This window comes from Rattus norvegicus, chromosome 10, assembly GCF_036323735.1.
Source record: "Rattus norvegicus strain BN/NHsdMcwi chromosome 10, GRCr8, whole genome shotgun sequence".
Lineage (NCBI taxonomy): Eukaryota > Metazoa > Chordata > Mammalia > Rodentia > Muridae > Rattus > Rattus norvegicus.
Genome location: NC_086028.1, coordinates 107458127 through 107476365, shown reverse-complemented (window position 1 = coordinate 107476365; position 18239 = coordinate 107458127). Strand labels below are relative to the sequence as shown.

Sequence of the window (18239 nt, the reverse complement as noted above, 5' to 3'; positions counted from 1 at the left end):
TGCAAAAATGGTCTTTTAAAATGCAGACCTAAAATGAAGGGGAAATGAAAAAGTATCTGGTCCATACATTTCTGTCACAAGGATAACAAGGCTGAGTCATAGCCATGGAAACCTCAATAGCCATCACTGGGCACCACAACCTACCTCCCATCGATGTATCAAGCCAAATGCAATGGCTGAAAATAACTTTGTAAAAACACTATTAAATGGCACACCAAGGCATCTTTTACAAAAAAAATATAATAACTTAGTTTGCATTTTACAACATTTCCAATGGGTCAGGGCATCCTTGAATGGGACCTAAGGGGTCAGAGCAGCATGTACCTCCCTTCCCAGTTCAAGCACCAGGCGGGGCTCATGCCACCAGTCTGCAATCTCTATCGGGATTTGATAGAGCAACTGAGCCATGGCTCATCTGAAGGACAGCAGTACGGTGTCACCCTGCAAGTCACTCCATATTTATTTCACAAGGGTTTATGCCCCTTTCTTCTGCTTTCCTGTACATCTTTTGAAAGTCACTAAAGCGTGGGGCACATCCAAGTTGTGCCTCCCCAAAGTGCACATGTCCAGTGAAGAGGAATTCTCCATGCCCTGGTCGTACTCCACACTGCAACAGTGTTGTGACATGGCCCAGCCAGTGGCCACTGTCCTCAGGAGCTGGCTGGAAGACCCTGCTCTTCTGCCTGTGGAGCCTGCTCACCCGTAGGTGAATGACTGACACTTGCTGTTCTGGTACATGGGTGACATCCTCGATGAAGCCTCGGACAACTGTAGAAGAAGAAGACAGAGGTCAGCAAATCTAATGGGCTCTGTCAGCAATGGCAGGCACATAGCACATGTCGCCCTGGGTATGTCCCTGGCTGTCCAAGGCATTCAGAACTGGCCATGAACCTGCTCTAGTCACATAGCAGCCTTTTGAAAGCTCAATGATGAGCAGAAGTCTGTGATATTGATACTGTCAGACAAAGACATTCCACTGGGCATCAGCTATACAGCACACACCCTCCAGGTAAGAACAAGGAAATAAGCAAAGTGCTCTGCAGTTCTGGGTCACATCAGGTGTCGCAGTGCAGCTCAAAGGGCAAGAATAATGAGAGGGGAGGCAACAGGGAGCACCTTGTATTGGGTAGTTGGGTAGGGCCTGGGGAGTGGAGCAGTAAGGAGTCAAGATTCTACCGAGGGATAGCTCTTAGCTTTTGGATGAGGGTTGGAGCACAGTCAGCTGGACCCCAGGTCAATATAGCCACTATTATGGCAACAGTTAAGCAAAGACTTCCCCTGGTCTAAGGAGAACACTGTATAAATATTCTAGCAAGGAGCCCCCAACCTCAGAAAACATCCCTGACTCCAAAAGGGCTTTCAAGACCCCAACCACTTGGATGAAGAATGAGCAAAGCTCTGAGCTGTGGCTGGCACAGGGACATGCCATGCTGCCCACTGCACTATGTTCCCAGAGCACTTCTGAAATTTAACTGAGAACTGAAGGACTTCCAGAGTCTGCAGGAGACTGTGAGCTGCTGTACACAGTGAACATACACTGACACACTAGTATGCAAACCCCAACTCTGCCTGCATGCGTGGTATGCAGACTCACCTTAGTGTACACAGTGCACTGCTCCCTGTAATTGCAGGGTGAAGCCAGGTTCAGCAAACTTCAGCAACCCACCCTCCCATACACACACACACACACACACACACACACACACACACACACACACACAAGAAATCAATGCTGACTTAAGAAAGCACTCAGATCCTGGAAAGACAACCACAGGAACAGACTTACCAAAGTCACTGGTGCAGATGGCAAGGAGGACCTCAGTGTCGCTGCAAGGTCGACAGGGGGCTGGGGAGGAAAAAAAAAAACCAGGGTAATAATACAGCCCAGACAATACTGCTTTGTCACAGACCCTTCCCAACCCTAACACTGCAGAATACAAAAGGCCTGCCTCCCTGGCCTACACATGAGGGTTCGTGTTTGAGATAAAGTCATAAGTGAGACCTCCGGGCCAACTCCAACTCTACCATGGGAGTGATCAGCAAAGGAGGAGGCTGAAGATCATCTTCTGTCAAGTCAGCCATTAATTCCAAGGGATCACTTGGCCCTCCTAGCTCATGCTGTAGCTGCAATAACACTAGTCCAGACAAGGAAAAGGAGCACATGCCACTCCCACTTATTTTGTTAGTATAGTTCCAAATAAACAATTCTACCCATTTAAAAAACAAAACAACAATAAAAAACAAAGTTGTTCTTACAAGCCTGTCACAATGCAAAACCAACCCCAAGATGAGCTGAAACCACATGTGGATACTACCCAGCCAAAGTACCCTCCTACAGCTTCCAACCACAACCTAAAATGGTGTGGGTATCTTAATGCAAAGTAGGACCCTACTGCAGCCTGATGTCTACTCCCCAGCTCACAGTCCCAAAGGAGAATCTCACTCAGTCCATCTGGCCTGGGCTTACAAGAACCAAGGCTACGCATCTGCAAAGGCAGTGTTGACTGGAGTGTGGGAGAGTGGACATGATTGGAGAAATCAATCTGTCTGCTGTGGGTATAGGCTCTTGAGCTGGGGCCATCAGTTTATCCCCTCCTCTAGGCCTCATTGAGCCTTGGGACAAGTTATATACTATAAGAGCCCATCAAACTGAGTTTTATTCATAGGACTCAGGCTCGAGACACCCAAAACCTGCAGCCTGACATCCTACAGAGGGCCCAGAGGTACATATACTCTTAGAATGAGCTCCCTCACTGGTCAACCACTTGCATAACTCATTTCTCCAGTAACAGCCACCTCCTGCCCTTAGCCCCACTTCCCCTGGTGTGAAACAGAAACTGGCTCAGCAGCTTCTCCTCAAACCAGAGTTTTCAAGAAGATGGAAGCTTGTTATCTGCTGTGAGTTATGTCTCAAGGCTTTGTCCTCAGTTTCCTGCTTTGGGCCCAAGTTCTCCGATAAAACAGAAACCCTGGGGTATGACATTTCAGACAAATTTCCCTGTAGCCATTCCCCTGCAAAGGCTTTGGGGAAGCCCTCTTCTCAGGGCTCTTCGGTCCTGGAAGAAGTCAATGCTATCTGCATGCCTGGAGGCTACCTACCCTGACCCTAAGTGCTGGTGACATAGCCCCAGGGGAACCAAGACTGCACTCATGTGGGTGGAGGGTAAGCAAGCCAAGTGTTTCCAGGCCAACAGGAGTTCAGAGAAGCCTGAAGTTCAGGTCCTGAAGGAGTAAACCTGAGACAAAGTCTTGGGGTTTACAGTGTCCTAATCAAGCACAGCTCTCTATGGACCCTTGAGCTGGGTGTGTCTGGGGCCCTATCCTTTGCACCTACCTCGGAAAGGGGGTGGGGTGCCTCCCAGCCTAAGCACTTGCTGACTCACCCACCCACTCACCTGCAAGCGCTTTTGCTTCTATTTAGCTATCAGAAAAGGGAGAAGCCACCAAACAAGTACAACCTGTTGGCATCAGCACAGCCCATCAGAAAATGAAACACTCCCACCCCCATGCCAGTTTCGCAGTCCAGAAACTTCTACTGAGGAGACCCGAATGAAGAACAACTCCTGGAAGCCAGTTTGCTGGTCTCTTGGATGTCCACCCTCAACTCTGGTTGCCCTGCAGCCCCTTTCCTTATTGTGATATTTTGCTTGGGTCACCACAGTCCCCTGAACCTCTGATGCCACCTGAACCTCTACACTGAAGCTGCTGAGGTATGTGGCTCCTGTAGCTGTTCATTCTCACACTGACTAGGAACCAGCACTCATACTGGATGTGAGCAGACATGGGCTGGGCTGGGCTGGAACACAGGCAGGGCTTGGCTATACAGAAGACCTCAGAGACTATTTTGGGCAACATGAGATTCAGAGAACAGTATTCTGGGATATAACCCTAGTTGGTAACTGACCTGTGCCCACAGGCTGGTTTATTGACCCTGGTGACCACAGTCTGCCTGAAGGCCCCCTTCAGGAGGAAGGGCAGCAGACGCTAGGGAAAAGGTTAAGTGTTCAGGCCACACAGGGTTGGGAGTTGGAAGCAAGGGTCCCCAGAAAGCACCTCAGATTGAAGAGTTAGTTAAGTTGAACCAGGGCAGCTCCTCCAGTGGAGAGGAGGTAAAGAGCAGAGACCCCAGTCCTGGGCATTTAGCCTGAAACAAGTCCCTAAGTTTTGCCCTCCCTGTGAGTTATATGTGCTGGAACCTCAACTGATAGTTGTAGAGAACATGTAGAGACCACCCCCTTCAGCTGTCCTTGGCCTGGCTCACAACTACCTGTAGGAGATGCCCCTTTGTCAGGCTAGGCATCCTGCAAACCTGTGAGAGCCTCAAGGAGTCGGTGCCATGAGTGACAACTGAGCTAGCTAGTGGCCCACCTGAAGGCATCCTTGAAGTAATTTTGAGCTTCGTTTCTGTGGAAACTCAATGTGGATACTAAGCACCTCCATCTAGGAAGAATTATTAATCAGATTCAAGTTCATAGCAGCTGTAGAATATGCTGGCTGCAGATGCTGACATTGCATTTCCTGGGAGCCACTTTGGAAATCAGGCAGGAAACACATACAAAAGGAACTAAATGAGGATAAAGAAAACAGGATTGAGGCCTCCTGGGGACAGATTCAGGTAAGGGCTCAACCTGGGCACGGTCCAGAAAGCAGGAAGAGCAAACACAGGCAAGAATAGCTGGATGCTAGGAAGCAGACCTTGCAAGCCAGACTAACTGGTGTATGGGCAGCACTGTCTAATGAGAACAGCCAGAATGATACATATAGTTCCAAAGCAAAAACCTTATACACCAAAGCCCTTTGAGGGCCCTAGTGGAGCAGAAAAGCAAGACATACCTGGACAGAGTGGCCTAGGAGCTAAGGTCTAGGCTTCTTCAATGATCACCACTACCAGGTGCCACCCAAAGGACAATGTGACCCAAGGGTTCTCTGAACCCTCCAACCTTGCAAGGGAGTCAGTGAAGACCACACCATTCTTTACCCAAGGTTGAGAGAGGATTACGATGAAAAAATAATCACAAGAAAATCACAGTGGCCTGAGAAACCACCAAGGCAGGAACTGACCAGAAGGTACAGGACTCCAAACAATATGCACCCTTCCACCACAAGACATGACACTGGGCATGGTGGTGCACATCTTTAATCCCAGCACTCTAGAAGCAGAGGCAGGTGGATCTCTGAGTTTGAGGACAGCCTGGTCTATATAGCAAGTTCTAGGATGGCCAAAGCTACAAAATAAAGAGACCCTGTTCTCAACAGAACAAACAAACAAGACACGGCTTTCAACCCTCACACCATCACAGCCCATACACCAACTCTGTCTACCAAATGGACCTGAGCAATGGGGTTCCATGTAGCGTCTCAAGCCTATTAGCAACAAGCAGAGCAGGATTTAGAAGGATAAGTAGGCACGTTCAGAAGCAGTAGGTTCCACCCTGTGAGCCCAATGAGCCAGTGACAGTAATAGCAAAAGTATCCTGCTGCCCTTCTCTTCAGCGTGTGTCTGAAATGCCACTGTTGCTACCAACCCCCTCACTTGACACCCCCTCCCAGAGTTCCACAGCAATGGCCGCCAAGGCCACGAGCCCACCAGGATGGAACCAGGACACACCCCAGCTGTACCAATCCCCTGAACCAGAGAGAATCTCACCCTTGCTGGTCACCCCATAGTCATTTTTCCTACATAGCTGGGCAAAGAGAGGTCAGCCTCCAGGTAAGAGTTTTATCTGTACTCAGAGGTAGGGCCTTCACTATTCTGCCAGATTTCCCTAAGCATCAGAGGTAGTGCCACTGCCTAGATATTCTGAGCAAGGAAAGAGGGGCAGCAGGTGCAGGGTTAGCAGCCAAATCCAGCATCCCAGATGCTGGGGTCACCTCTCATATGACCTAGGCACGCCTCTGGAACAGCACTATACCCCACTGCTCCGGTCTTTTCCATTGTGATGTGGGTCACAAGGCAACTATGCTATCCAAGTAAACATGAAGCTAACGCTGTAGACACTCCAGGACCTATCCTGGAGCAGCAGCAGGTTCTCTCCTTTCTGGGTGGGGATCAAGGCTCACATGCACATACGCACATGCTCTCATGTACTCTTGTCTGGGTTCCAACCCATGGCACCACAGTTCTCTTGAGTCGGCACAAATGAGAACTGATTCATCTAAGAGCTTGTCTGCCTCTGGCATAACCATCCAGGGTCAGGTACGCTCTTCCTTCTCTGCCGACACTGCTTTAGTTCTGCCTTATATCTCATTTCTGAAGCTGCACCAAGGCCAAAACAGGAAAAAATGGGGAGGGGGGGACCTGCCACTGGCCATAGAAACCTTGGAAGCTGTCCCAACCTGAGCAGGACAATGGCCAGCACTAACATTTCACATTATATATCCACCTTTTCCTTAAGCACTAACAGCTCAGGAGCCCCCATTCTCCAAAAAAGCTACTGTCCCAGGTGAGACCATCTCAACCATGGGACTCAGGTGCTGCTCCCTAGGATGGTTGGGACCCAGTTCTAGGTAATGCTAGTTTCTGTGCCCATTTTCAGACAATGCTAGAGTTGGGCCAAAGCTCATAACCACTCCAGTCTGAGTCTCTGACCTGAATTCTGATAGTCACTATATAGTGTCTGACATTGACGAAGTATGCAAAATCACTACAAGTTTGATATCACAGACATCCAGGATCAAGCAGGTGTTTGTTTTGGGATAACGAGGGAACCCTGAGGCTCAAACTCAACAAAGTCCTAGGCACAGGGATAGCATGACATTTTACCTGGGACACTGCCTTGTCTTCACCTGTGGCCTGAAAGGTGCATAGAACATTGAATATAGGACTACAGCTAAATATCTATGTCTTCCTGAAACCCGAGGAAAAACTGAGGCCACTCAACTGACCCCTACAGGTCTCCTTCCCTTAACCTGAAAGTGTGGACTTGGAGACAGCAGACAGTAAAGGAGAGGAGAGAGGGCAGTTTTGGGGATCTATCAGTCATCCTCATTTATGAGCAAAGAAATAAGACCCTAATGGATCAGAGCACAGGAGGTGAGACTTGCCTTACCGTAAGTGGACAGACACCTCTCTACTACCCACCACAAAGACACATCATTGATACAATTTATCTGTCGTAACTGGTCTTTGCTACTTTGTGGGTTCTTCTTTTTCCACCCTTTATCCTCCAGGTTTCAGTCCCTGTCATTAGACAGGAGAGAAAGGATAGAAGGGAGATAGATAGAGATCTCTGAATCTAATTTTTTTCTTCATGTTTCTTTTTTGAACACAACTACTAACAAACTACGTCCAACCCCCTTGAATGATCAGCAACCACTCTCCCTGACTCTCGGGGCCTTGCATTTATATATTCTCTGAGAAGTTCCCAGAGTTTCGAACGTCATACAATCACAGAAACTATCTGCACCTGGCAGAGACATGCTTCTGCTGGAGCGCAAGGCAAATCAGTCAGCTGCTGCAAAGTGACCCATATTCCCAAACCTGGGATTAAAATGAAAACACGTTCTTATCACTACCGTCTGCCACACAGAAAAACATCTGCTGTGTCAAAACAAAAGAAAGAAAAAACCAAACAAACAGAAACAAAGCCAAGTCCACAGCTTCAGTTATGAGGCCCACATGCCACCTCATTTAGCCTTCCCATGGTTTTGGAGAAATGTGTGCCTCAACCTCATCCGTCAGCATCCAAAGCTGCCACTACATCGGCTCCTGAGGGAAGTGAGGTGGCAGGAGTTCCTGACTACTCTGCCCCAGTGGGGAGCTCCTCCCACAGTTACCTACCCCAATTCCCAGCAGGCACCTGGCTACACACCGCCCTTTCTTAACCTCAGACCCTGTGGGGTACTTGCTGGCATCTCCATCGAGCTTCTGGCTTTATCTTGTGGAGATGGAGCTGGCTCAGCTGTGCTCTCCCTGGAGACCTTACATGTCCTCCTCAATCCTAATATCCATCCTCAAAAACCTCTGGGATATCACGGCTTCGTGCAGTTCTGCTCCCCACCCAAAACTATTTCACGTCTAGGGCAAACACAAAAAACCTGAACCAGCGGTTTGTGTGACCGCTGGAAGGGTAGAGGCTCCACCTCAAACGAGTTATACACAGTCCTTTTGGGGACCAGAACTATAAGCCATTCTCAGGGAACACAGCCTCCTACCACCTCACTTCCCTCAAGTCAGAAGCTCCGGGGGCCTAAAGGTACACAACAATGAGAAGTCTTCTTAAAGGGGGTCTTGAATGAAAAGGCTGCATTCAGTTTTAAGGTCCGATACTCTCTTGTGTTGCAGTCCTTCAGTAGGACAAAGGACTCAGGGGACAAGCATGCCACATTGAACCCACAGACATAAGAATGTTTCACAGAGGTGAATTCGGGAGAGGGTAAGGGAATAATCAGTGTGATTAGGTGAACCCCCAGTGTTACCTGAGAGTAAGCAGCAGGACAGGTTAACAGGCCCATGCTAGCCCTGCGAAATGTACTTACCAGAGAGCACGTGCAGGTCCAGTCCCCTCTGCCCACTCATCAGCTCATACTGGAAGCCTGTGGTCCTTCTGCTGATGTCCTGCTGGGGTGTGGCCTCCACAAATAAGCCTCCCTGCTCTAGGCTGAAGCACTGCACTTGGCCAGGTTCGCCTCTGACATCCCGCACCAACAGTCTTAGTTCTCCAGTTTTTTCCAAATAAATATTGGCCCCAGAGGAGTCCCTGAAAGGCTTGATGCACACAGTCAAGTTCTGGGCAGGTGAGAAGGTGTTGGGCCGTAGGTTAACAATGAGCGCCCCGGTTGGGTACATCCATTCCACAGAGCCTGCTGAGCAGCGCAGGTACACCTGCTCCACCTCCTTGCTGTGTGCCTCCCGGGTGAGCCCACTGTGGGAAGAGGGAGCGGGGTTAGCCAGGATCTCAGAGCAAAGGTCCCACATGCATCATCCCACACACGGCCTCACTCAAGAGCCACTCACACTCACCTGACACATGTAAAGGGAACCCACCTCTCACAGCTTCCAGTGGACTTACTCCAAGAGTGAAGCTGAGCAAGACCAAAGCTCTGATGGTACAGGCCATGCTGGCTCCCCAGACCCTACATACGTCCCATGCTGCACCCCAGGGCACCAGAGTCTTCATAGCTTCCTCAGCCAAGGAAATGGCATCAGGAAGTTAGAGGCAAGAATGACCTGGGTATTCTGAGACATCTAGCAAAGCGGACCAGCAGGGCCACTGCACCAGCCAAGGTTTCAAACCACTCAAGGAAGTGAAAAAGGAGGATGAAGTTTGTGTGTAGAGATGCCATGGGTGCACTACACATGTTATCACATATTCCAGAGAGCAGCTTCCAAACCAGCTGGAGGAGTCAGCCACAGGAAATCAGAGATTTGATTTTTCTTCTTTTTTTTTCTTTTCTTTTCTTTTCTTTCCTTTTTTTTTTTTCAGAGCTGGGGACCGAACCCAGGGCCTTGCGCTTGCTAGGCAAGCGCTCTACCACTGAGCTAAATCCCCAACCCCAGATTTGATTTTTCTTAAGCCAATGATCTGACCATTTGTCAGTCATTTTCAAACCTGAAGCTTATTTCACCAATCATATTCTAAAAAATAAACTCAAGAACCATTAAAGCAGAATTCATTATAAGGGTAAAGGAAACATCCCTGGGGCAGGAGGTGGGGAGAAGCCTAAAGAACAAGAGAACCTTTGGATGGGATTCCTAAAGTGACAAGGTTCCTAAAGTAATAATTGGTCTCACATATGCCAAATGAAAGGATGTGTGTAGTATGCTACACCCTTGTGAGGTGGTATTGTTTTAAAAAAAAAAATCGAAGCTGCTGAAAATGCAGAAGTTTCTCCTGCTCAAACTATAAAGCAAAAGTCAGCTCGTTGCTAAGGTTACGTCATAACCACAGTGGTCTTGGAAAGAAACCAGTGGCTTCAGCTAAGAGTTCTATTACAAGAGTTTGGTTCTGATCAGATCTCAGACAGGTTCACCCACATTCTTAGGATTTTTATGCAAAATAAAAAAAGGCTTTATCCAGAACCTAGCCTGAGTGAGTTACCAGAAAGCCTTCCTGCAAGGGAGAAAATGTATAACACATGGCATACCTTTACTATTAGTGACTCATGCTTCCGGCCCCCCAAACCTCATTTTGTATACGAGGACTACAGTAGTCTAAGAGCATAAGTCACCCCCACAGACCACATCAGAGAGAAGCATTGTGGGTGAACCCCTCCTGACCTGCTTCCCACCCCCACAAGGCTCTGGGCCAGGAGCAGCCAGCCAGCAGGCACTGCCCAAGACACACATATAGAATAAACTTACAAATTACAGTCAATAAAACTCACACAAGTTCATCTGACACCTATGCAGGAATGGGCATAATTATAGTATTTTATGAAAATTAGACTAAATGGGCACATGGCTAAAACCTAATTACTGTTTTTCTCTTTCTCCTGTCTCCAACATCAAGGGACAACTGACACTTGCACCAGGACAGTCACAAATCTCAACTTACAAATATAAATTATATTTAATATAAAGCACCCAGCATGAGGTTTTGCTTCCTGAGATTCAAGAGCATGGAAGCCTCACTACACCTCAGAGCTCTGACCCTCGGTGCAGCAGAGGGAGATAGAAAGACTATCCTCCACAGGATAACCAAGGAGACATGAGGCCAGCCCACAATGCCCAGACTAGGGGCTACCATCCACATGCATTATGCGGTCCCCACTACACTCCACTTAATTGGAAAGAACAACATGAGGGCAGAGGACCCGCAGAAATGAGGTGCCGGTGAGCCCACCTCTACTCAGGCTTCACTAACTAAGGGAAGGATTAAGTGTGCATCCCAGGACAGTCAAGAGTGTACCCTCACACTCTCCCAAAATATTCAGATCAACAAGAATACGACTAGTCGCTTGACACAAGAGCTTTCACATCGCTAGTACATGTGCACAGTCCATGTTTCAACAAGCAGGAACTAGAGTAAAGGGTCCCTCAGCCAGACAGATCTTTAATGAAGTCAAGACAGGTTCCCACCAGAATACCTAGTACCCCAATTTCAAATAGCCAGCACCGTATCATCTTAAATGATCACTGACCAACAGGACTTTACCATCTTCATGAGATGGAAATGATGCATCAGCTACACAAAATAAAACAGTCATGTCCCACTACTATGATGAAACTCTATGGTACAGACGGAACTCACCCTAGTCTACACCATAAAGCTGACAGGGATGATCTGACCATAGGTCAGACTGAATAAATGGTGTGTATGGGAATGTGTGTGTCTCCAGGAGCAACACAGTGTCTTGCATGAGCTAAACAGACACTGTACTAACTACTAAGCCATTTCACCAGCACAGTGCTTTTCTTTTTTGTCCTTCAATCAGCAAGGCTCACTACCCAGATGAACACAAATTCTAATGGCCTCGTGAGACAAAGCATACATTTCAGGTTGTTGTGAGGACTCGAGGATGCTAGCAGGGCTTGTTCAGATACACTGCTAATGCCCACAGCCCTGCCTCTGGGACAGGACAAGGGTCTCTAGAAGGGTTCCGGATCCAAGCGTAACCAAAAGGCTCTGCCGATAAGTTCTGCCTTTTGTTCCTACCTTACAAGACAGGCCAGGTGTGACCACACCTGCCGAGTTCCCACTGATCACAGTGGGAAAGTTCATGGTCCACCTTTATGGCACTGGCTAATCAGCATGGACAGAAAAAGGGATTTCAAAATTTCCAACTTGATTTCTTGGAAACACCTAGAGCCCACATGAATTAAATGGAGTGGTCAGGGTTATGGAGAGCAATTTCCTTCCCACCAGAGGCCAGAATACAACATTTTGAGGCTTGCTCCACCCAGTGATTTGTTCTAGACTGCTTGAAAAAAAAAGTCATAAATGCTGTGTAGAAGCAAGCTGGGCAGTAGCCAACTGATCTGTGAAGTGCACTTATAAGTGGGGACCATGTCTATAACAAAAGGGAGTATTATGTTTTCTCCCAGCCCTATCTTCCTACCTACAACTACCAGATGCCTTCAGCTGTTCTCTGCAGAGCCTGGGAATGAGGTCGTCAAAGGAATCCCAGAATAGGAGTGAGTTGGGGGAGAAGGGCCAGGTAGGTATAAGGATGGACACTTCCCACTGCTTACACTCCTTTGGAGGACCTTGGCCTGGCTCTGGAGGTAGGCAGGGGAGAGGGGGTGTCCAAGAGGACAGGTAGCCAGCTCACAATGCCCAGACTTGAATTTGGGGGCTGCCACCCCAGCAGTCACACGCATCATGTGGTAGTTAGTCATTTGATTCCACTTAATTGGAAGGAACGACATGAGAATGGACCCGCGGAAATAAGGTGTCCTTTACTTTGTCTCTACTCAATCCCTCACTACCTGGGGGAAAACAACCCCTCACCACAGATCCCTGGGCTCAGGGAAAGGTCGTCTTTCAGGCACACAGTATTCTAAGAACCTGAAAGAAACCCCATTCCAAGGCCGGCGTACGGTTTCTGGTTTTGGTCTGCTGGAACAGGGCACCCCAAGCCCTGAAGTTAGAGTACACTAATTCTGCAGTGCAGGTTGTGAGGAGAGAGAGTTAATTACCATGGGGAAAGGGCAACCCGGTAAGAGCTTAGCATCACAGGCTCATGGCCAGCCCTGTGATGGCGCCAGCGTTCCCAAGGCCAGTCCTCCCCCAGATCCAATCTGCTCTTGTCTGCCCCAAGCTCTACTGACTCCCTGTTCTTGCCAGGCAGAAGGGATTTCTGCTGGAGAAAAAGCTCCAACTCCCTGAAAGACCGGTGCTGGAGCACTCGGGAGGCAGCTCTCAATCTTTCAGTCCAAGCACTCCAGCAGGAGTCTTGATGAGAGTTGATTTTGGTCTCTGTGGTTTCCTCAGAAAGTCAGGCACTGTAAGTGTACAAGATAACCATTGATGCCCTGCTTACGCAGATCCGGGGCACTGCTCAACATCCACCTTTCTCAGAAAACCCTCTTGACCAAAATCACCCATCACACGCATTGCCCCATGAGCCCTCTCTACACTGGAGTCTGTGCTTCAAACCAGATCGTGTACCTTCCCCAGCCTGCGCAAGCGCCCTTCTCGTGGGATGAGCTACACTAGACCCCCATCGCCGTCCCAGCCCACGTTTTCAGCGGAGACCCGCATCAGCGCAGCGCGCTATGCAAACCGCTGAATTGGCAACTTGCAGCGAATCAAACTGGCTCTGAAAAGAGAGGGGGCCGGCCGCTGTGCCTGGCGCGTTTTCAGTGTCCAAAGTAGCTACTATTCCTCAGGCACCCCGCCCGCGCACGCTTGTGACTTGTGCTTCTTTCCATACGTCACACTTCAGTTAAAACAACAGCGAAAAGTCCTCCGCTGTCACCGCTGATGGGGGACGAGAGGTGTCACAGGAACCCTGCGCCCTGCTGTCAAGGGCGGCTTGACCTTCACCGAGGAGGCGCAGGGCTCTACCCTACTGCATTTGGCCGGGGACAGGTGTCGACCCCGTCTTGTTGCCCCGAAGACAAGGCTGGTGCTGCAGCCGATACGTGTCTATCCCTCTAGATGAGCACAATCCCAACCCTTCCTCAAGGAACAGAAATCCCAATCGTTGGGAGGACTGAACCTGCAGCCCCTGGAGCCCAGGAAACCCACTAGGGCAGTGATTCGCGCGCGGAGAGTGGGCGTCCTCCGAGCTGGGACCCAGATGCCACCAACTCTTTTGTTCTGAAACCAGAGCTGGGACGGGGGTCACAGGACTTGGCCAACATAGCTGTCCCTACCCTGCAGGCACCACCAGCTCTGCCACCCGCTGCCGAGCGCTCCGGTCCAGGTCCAGGCGGTCCACGCTGGAATCGTCCCCCAAGACTCACCTCCCCTTCCAGCTGCACAGGTCGCTGGAGTACTGCGCGCTCGCGCCGCCCAGCAGCAGCAGTAGCAGCAACAGCAGCGGTGGCGGCGGGGGCGGACCCGGCCCAGGGCCCGGGGACCGAGGCCACTGCTGCCCCGCGCGCCTCCGGGCCGCCCACACCACACCCCGCATGCTCCGGCAGGGTCTGAGACCGGTGCGTGCCTGCACCCACAGAATAGACTGTTGAGGCAGTGCTGCGGGAGGCGTGGGTCCGCGTGCGAGCTGATCACGTCGCGCGTCTACAGGCCATCCCGTCTAGCCCCTGGCCGCCCACCATAGGAGCCGCCCCAGCCGCCCAAGCTGCAACCAGAGAAGCGCGCCGGCTGCCCCTAGAACCTCTGAGCTGGCAAGTTCCCGACCGTGGTCTGGCTCAGCTGGGGGGCGGAACCGTGAAGCCACCCCGCCCTCGTCCGAGCTCCGCCCCCGCCTGGCCTACGGCCCGGGCCAGCAGTTCCGCCCCGCGCGTCAGCTCACAGATCTGCGTCCTGCCAGCTCTGGCCTGGAACGCCCTGGTGTCACGCCGCTGCATATACTCAGTGGGCAGCATCTCGCAGCACAGGACGAGGGAAAGTGCAACTTGGAGTGGGACAAACGACTTTGCAAAGGACGGGAACAAGGTCAGGGAGGAGGGCTGGGGCGGGGCCACAGAAGCTGTGGGATGGTGATGGGAGAGTTTGGGCCTGGGGGAACTGCACCATCATGCATGAAGTGAAGAAATCTGAGCTCCTTCCAGCAGCTAGACTCCATCTTTCAGACAGCCTGAGTGGCCTCGAGTTTACAGGGTCTTATTGTGACGCTCACAGCTCAAGAGCGAGCGGTGGCTTCTTGGAGTTCCTGGCACCCTCCCTTTCCCTTCCCTGTATGCAAAATTTGCCTTGGTAGAGAAACACTCTGCTATTAGTAAGAGTAGGCAGCTTCCGCGAGGTTTTGCGAGTCTCTGGAGCACCCATCCCATAGAAAGGCCTTAAAGTGTGCAGTCAATCCCCAGGCCACACTTCCAAGGCTCCTGCTGTCTCTGTGTCTAATACGCACTGTATCATCTTGAAGCTGAGGTCATAAGCTGGATGCTTCTTTACAGCGGAACCTATCTTGGGCAGTGTGGGGCTTTAGTATCATTTCATCTTGGGACCCATCATTCTATACTTCAATAGGATCGCCCCTTCCAGGTTTGACAACTGGAATTGTCTCCAAACATCAACAGGAGTATAAAATAACCATCCGAGAGCCCAGTCTGGCAATGAAGGAGGGTTGTACTTCCTTCTATGGATGTTCATATGGAGGTCATGGAGATCCTAACATTTAGTGGGGGAGTTACACAGGAGCAGGACAGAAATAGGTAGGTGGAGGGACACTTTCTCTGGCCTGTAGCTTGATTTAAAAAAGAAAAGAAAAAGAAAAAAAGAAAAAACGCAGGGAGAAGGTGATGAGGCAGTCTTTCTTCACTCCAAAGCCCCAAACAGTTACAAACAAAACTGACCTGGATACATTTCAGGAGGCAACAAGGGATTGCAGGGTACCCTCTGTCCATGAGGAGAGGCCTAGAAATCCAGTTTATTTTTCAGTTGGTGACCATACTGAGAGCAGGAGAGTGACAACGTCTTCAACACAAAGAAAGAACCAGCACCACCTGTGGATTCAAGGCCACTGAACAGCTGAGGAGAAGCGAAGAGCTTGAGGAACTGGAAAAGACACCTGCATTTTTAAGAATCGGTGCGAAACAGTCTTACAACTGAGCAGGCCTTTGTACTCAACTAAAACCCAAAACTGGAACCCTGCCTCGCATATAAAGTGATGTCACCCTGAAATTCAAGGCCCTGTTGGATGCTCAAGGGACACACCTGTGCATTCAGAGCTTGAAGGTCTGCTCCACCAACTTCAAGGCCCTTACAGCATAGGCCTGGCGCCTTTCACTGCAAGGTTCCAGTGCACAGAAATTATATGAGCCAGGTGATAACCCCAAGCAGGTGAGCATAGGAACCTGCAGATTGCACACTGTACACTCCGGCTACTTTCTAGATAGTAATCCCTTTTACTAGGGGCTCTGTGGAGATGGAGACACAGTTTGCATGTAGCCAATCAGGTCTCATCCATCTCGGAAGGACTACAATAGCTCATCACAGTGCAGACCACAGCATGAAAGCCAGCAGTGATGGTAAGCAGTTCAGCCATGAAGAGCTAACGGCCTGCAGTCACTAACCAGTCTCAGGTTGACTAAAGCTGATTCTGTCCCAGGGAATGGTACAGCTCATGTGCATTTGTCCAAAAACAAGCAAACAAACAAAAACAAAACAAAACAAAACCCAACCAAAACCAAAAAACAAAACAGTGGAACGCAAGATTGAACTGGAATCTATTCTTTGCCCTTTAGTTTATGACATACAAATACTAGCTCATTATTACTGCACATCTATTAAGACGAGATGCTAATGACTGGGAGGAAGGAGTAGACACTGGAGATGTCTCTATTTTCTGCTCATTTTTGGTAAACCTTTTAAAACCCAAGAAAAATTAAGAACAAGGTAAGGATGACTATTTGTCTATCAGGGTTCTTGCAAGAATCCCGTAGGACATCGAGGAGGCTGTCACTGCCTTCCAGGACCCAAATCCTCCTGTAGGATCACTGAAGCAGTCATCTCCTCATTCTCATCCCCCTGACCCATTGCCTAGGCTAGGGTGGGGACAGGGTGGTTTTCAGAGCTGTCACTGGGATGCACTCTGCTGGCTTCTGGAGTTTTGTGCTGGAGAGATCCTCATAAACTCCTGACACCCGTGCTGACCACTGTCCTACAACATCTGCAGAAAAGATATCCCCCAACAGACAGGGCTCCTCAGGGCAGGAAAATGAAGTAGGTCAAGGATGTCAGGTTGCCTACCAACCACTGTCCTAGTGGGTTGCCATGGACCCACCAGGGCCTGGACATTGTCTCTGAGGTTTCCCAGAGGCCCTTTGGGAAGTTCTGTAAGGAAAGAGCCTGGTGTGTGTTATTCCATGATAAGGTGGAAGGGACTACTTCTCAGGTAACATTTTATAAGCTAAACCCAAGAAGGACTCCAGCATCTCCCTCCTGACCTGCAGTGGGGAGGATTGGCCCTGCCATGGTCCTTGCACCATTGGTACAGAGTTTGATACAAATATCTCTGATAAATTCTAAGTGCAGCCTCAGGGTGGAGCATCTGTAGTCAGATGTGAGACTGAGGAGGAATATGGCCTCACAGATCTGAGGACCAGAATAACAAGGTCAGCTTTGTATGTCTGGCCCCAGAGATTTCCTGCCATACAGTGTGAGCTAGTCCAGTTCATGGGACCCAGCAACAGAAAGGAGATGCTGGGGGCAGGCTCTGTGGGACCAGATCTCTCAGCTCTTTTAAACTTTAGCATGTACATAGGTCCCTGTGAGTGATAGACTACGTGGCTTAGGTACTAATACTATATTCTGCTTTCCACAATCTCCGGTGTTAGGGCCCATTTTTGTACCTCAGTTACTTCCAAAGCAGGGCAGCTCTAATTCCCAGAGTGAGACGGGGTTCTCGGTGTCAACGAATAGTACCTCATCCTTCGATGGGAGCCGGTAATCGGAGGCTCTCAGGGACAGATTCAGCCATCACTCCTTTAAGGGAAGACACATTATGGGAATTCTCTGTTTCCCCATAGTAGTGGGACTTTGTGCCACAGACACAACAGACTGCTGAAAGTGGTAGCTTTTGCCAGATCTCGAGATCTCCATTGTTTATGAATGACGATTCTGTTACACAAAATGACTATCACTAAAGAATCACCTACGGGGGGAAATCTGTTTTCTTCCAGCATTTGAAATTTTTGAAGTTAGCCAGCCATGCCCTGCTTTGGCCTTTGGTGTTAATATGAGAACACAGCCCTGCTCAGCCCCAATCCCCAAGTCATCTGTCACCCCAGTATCCTCCTCTGAGTTACTCTGCTGACCTCTTAGCAAGGACACAATTATCATAATTGTGGTCAAATGATGCGCAGAGAGCCAACGCTTGTAATTTCACATTTAGCAACTGCACTGAGTAACCTGTAATTACAACATGAAACAGCCTGGAGGCCTCAACTCAGCAACCTTCACCTAGCTCCCCCTAACCTAATTTGCTAGCAGGTTTGCTGTCTATGAGTCAGAGGAAAGTGGGAGAGAGGGAGTCTTAGCTGGCTTGACCTTCCTCAGGTCCAGAGAGCAAGGACCTCAAGCTCCACAGCCGTAGATTCAAGTCCAGGCAGACTGGCCAAGGTAGCACCTAAAGTGTGTAAGCACAGGGCATGTTAAGTGTGGGCAGTTGTGTGTGGTGCAGTCTAAGGGGCAGCAAGATGTAGGTATCCCACGTGTAGGCACTTG

The 18239-nt window shown here is 49.6% G+C and overlaps 1 protein-coding gene and 1 long non-coding RNA gene across 2 annotated transcripts; one reads left to right on the top strand and one right to left on the bottom strand.

Moving 5' to 3' along the window:
- Window positions 1-222: 222 nt before the first annotated feature.
- Window positions 223-14218, bottom strand: Metrnl (meteorin-like, glial cell differentiation regulator). The gene is made up of 4 exons (NM_001014104.1): window positions 13853-14218; window positions 8479-8864; window positions 1787-1846; window positions 223-768 (listed from the first exon to the last, which is right to left on the bottom strand). The coding sequence occupies exons 1-4, from the start codon at window positions 14020-14022 to the stop codon at window positions 449-451; spliced, it is 936 nt and encodes a 311-aa protein (NP_001014126.1). The 5' UTR covers window positions 14023-14218; the 3' UTR covers window positions 223-448.
- A 154-nt stretch (window positions 14219-14372) lies between these two features.
- LOC134480728 (uncharacterized) lies at window positions 14373-16659 on the top strand. Its single transcript, XR_010055490.1, has 2 exons — window positions 14373-14507; window positions 15453-16659. It is a non-coding gene; the product is annotated as an uncharacterized LOC134480728 (long non-coding RNA).
- Window positions 16660-18239: the final 1580 nt, after the last annotated feature.

Excerpts from the sequence above, each read along its gene's own strand:
- Metrnl (NM_001014104.1), bottom strand. The coding sequence starts at position 14,022 with ATGCGGGGTGTGGTGTGGGCGGCCCGGAGGCGCGCGGGGCAGCAGTGG. Across the intron at positions 8,865-13,852 it reads CTGTGCAGCTGGAAGGGGAG|TGGGCTCACCCGGGAGGCAC; the intron begins GTGAGTCTTGGG and ends CTCTTCCCACAG. Across the intron at positions 1,847-8,478 it reads GGACCTGCACGTGCTCTCTG|CCCCCTGTCGACCTTGCAGC; the intron begins GTAAGTACATTT and ends TTTCCTCCCCAG.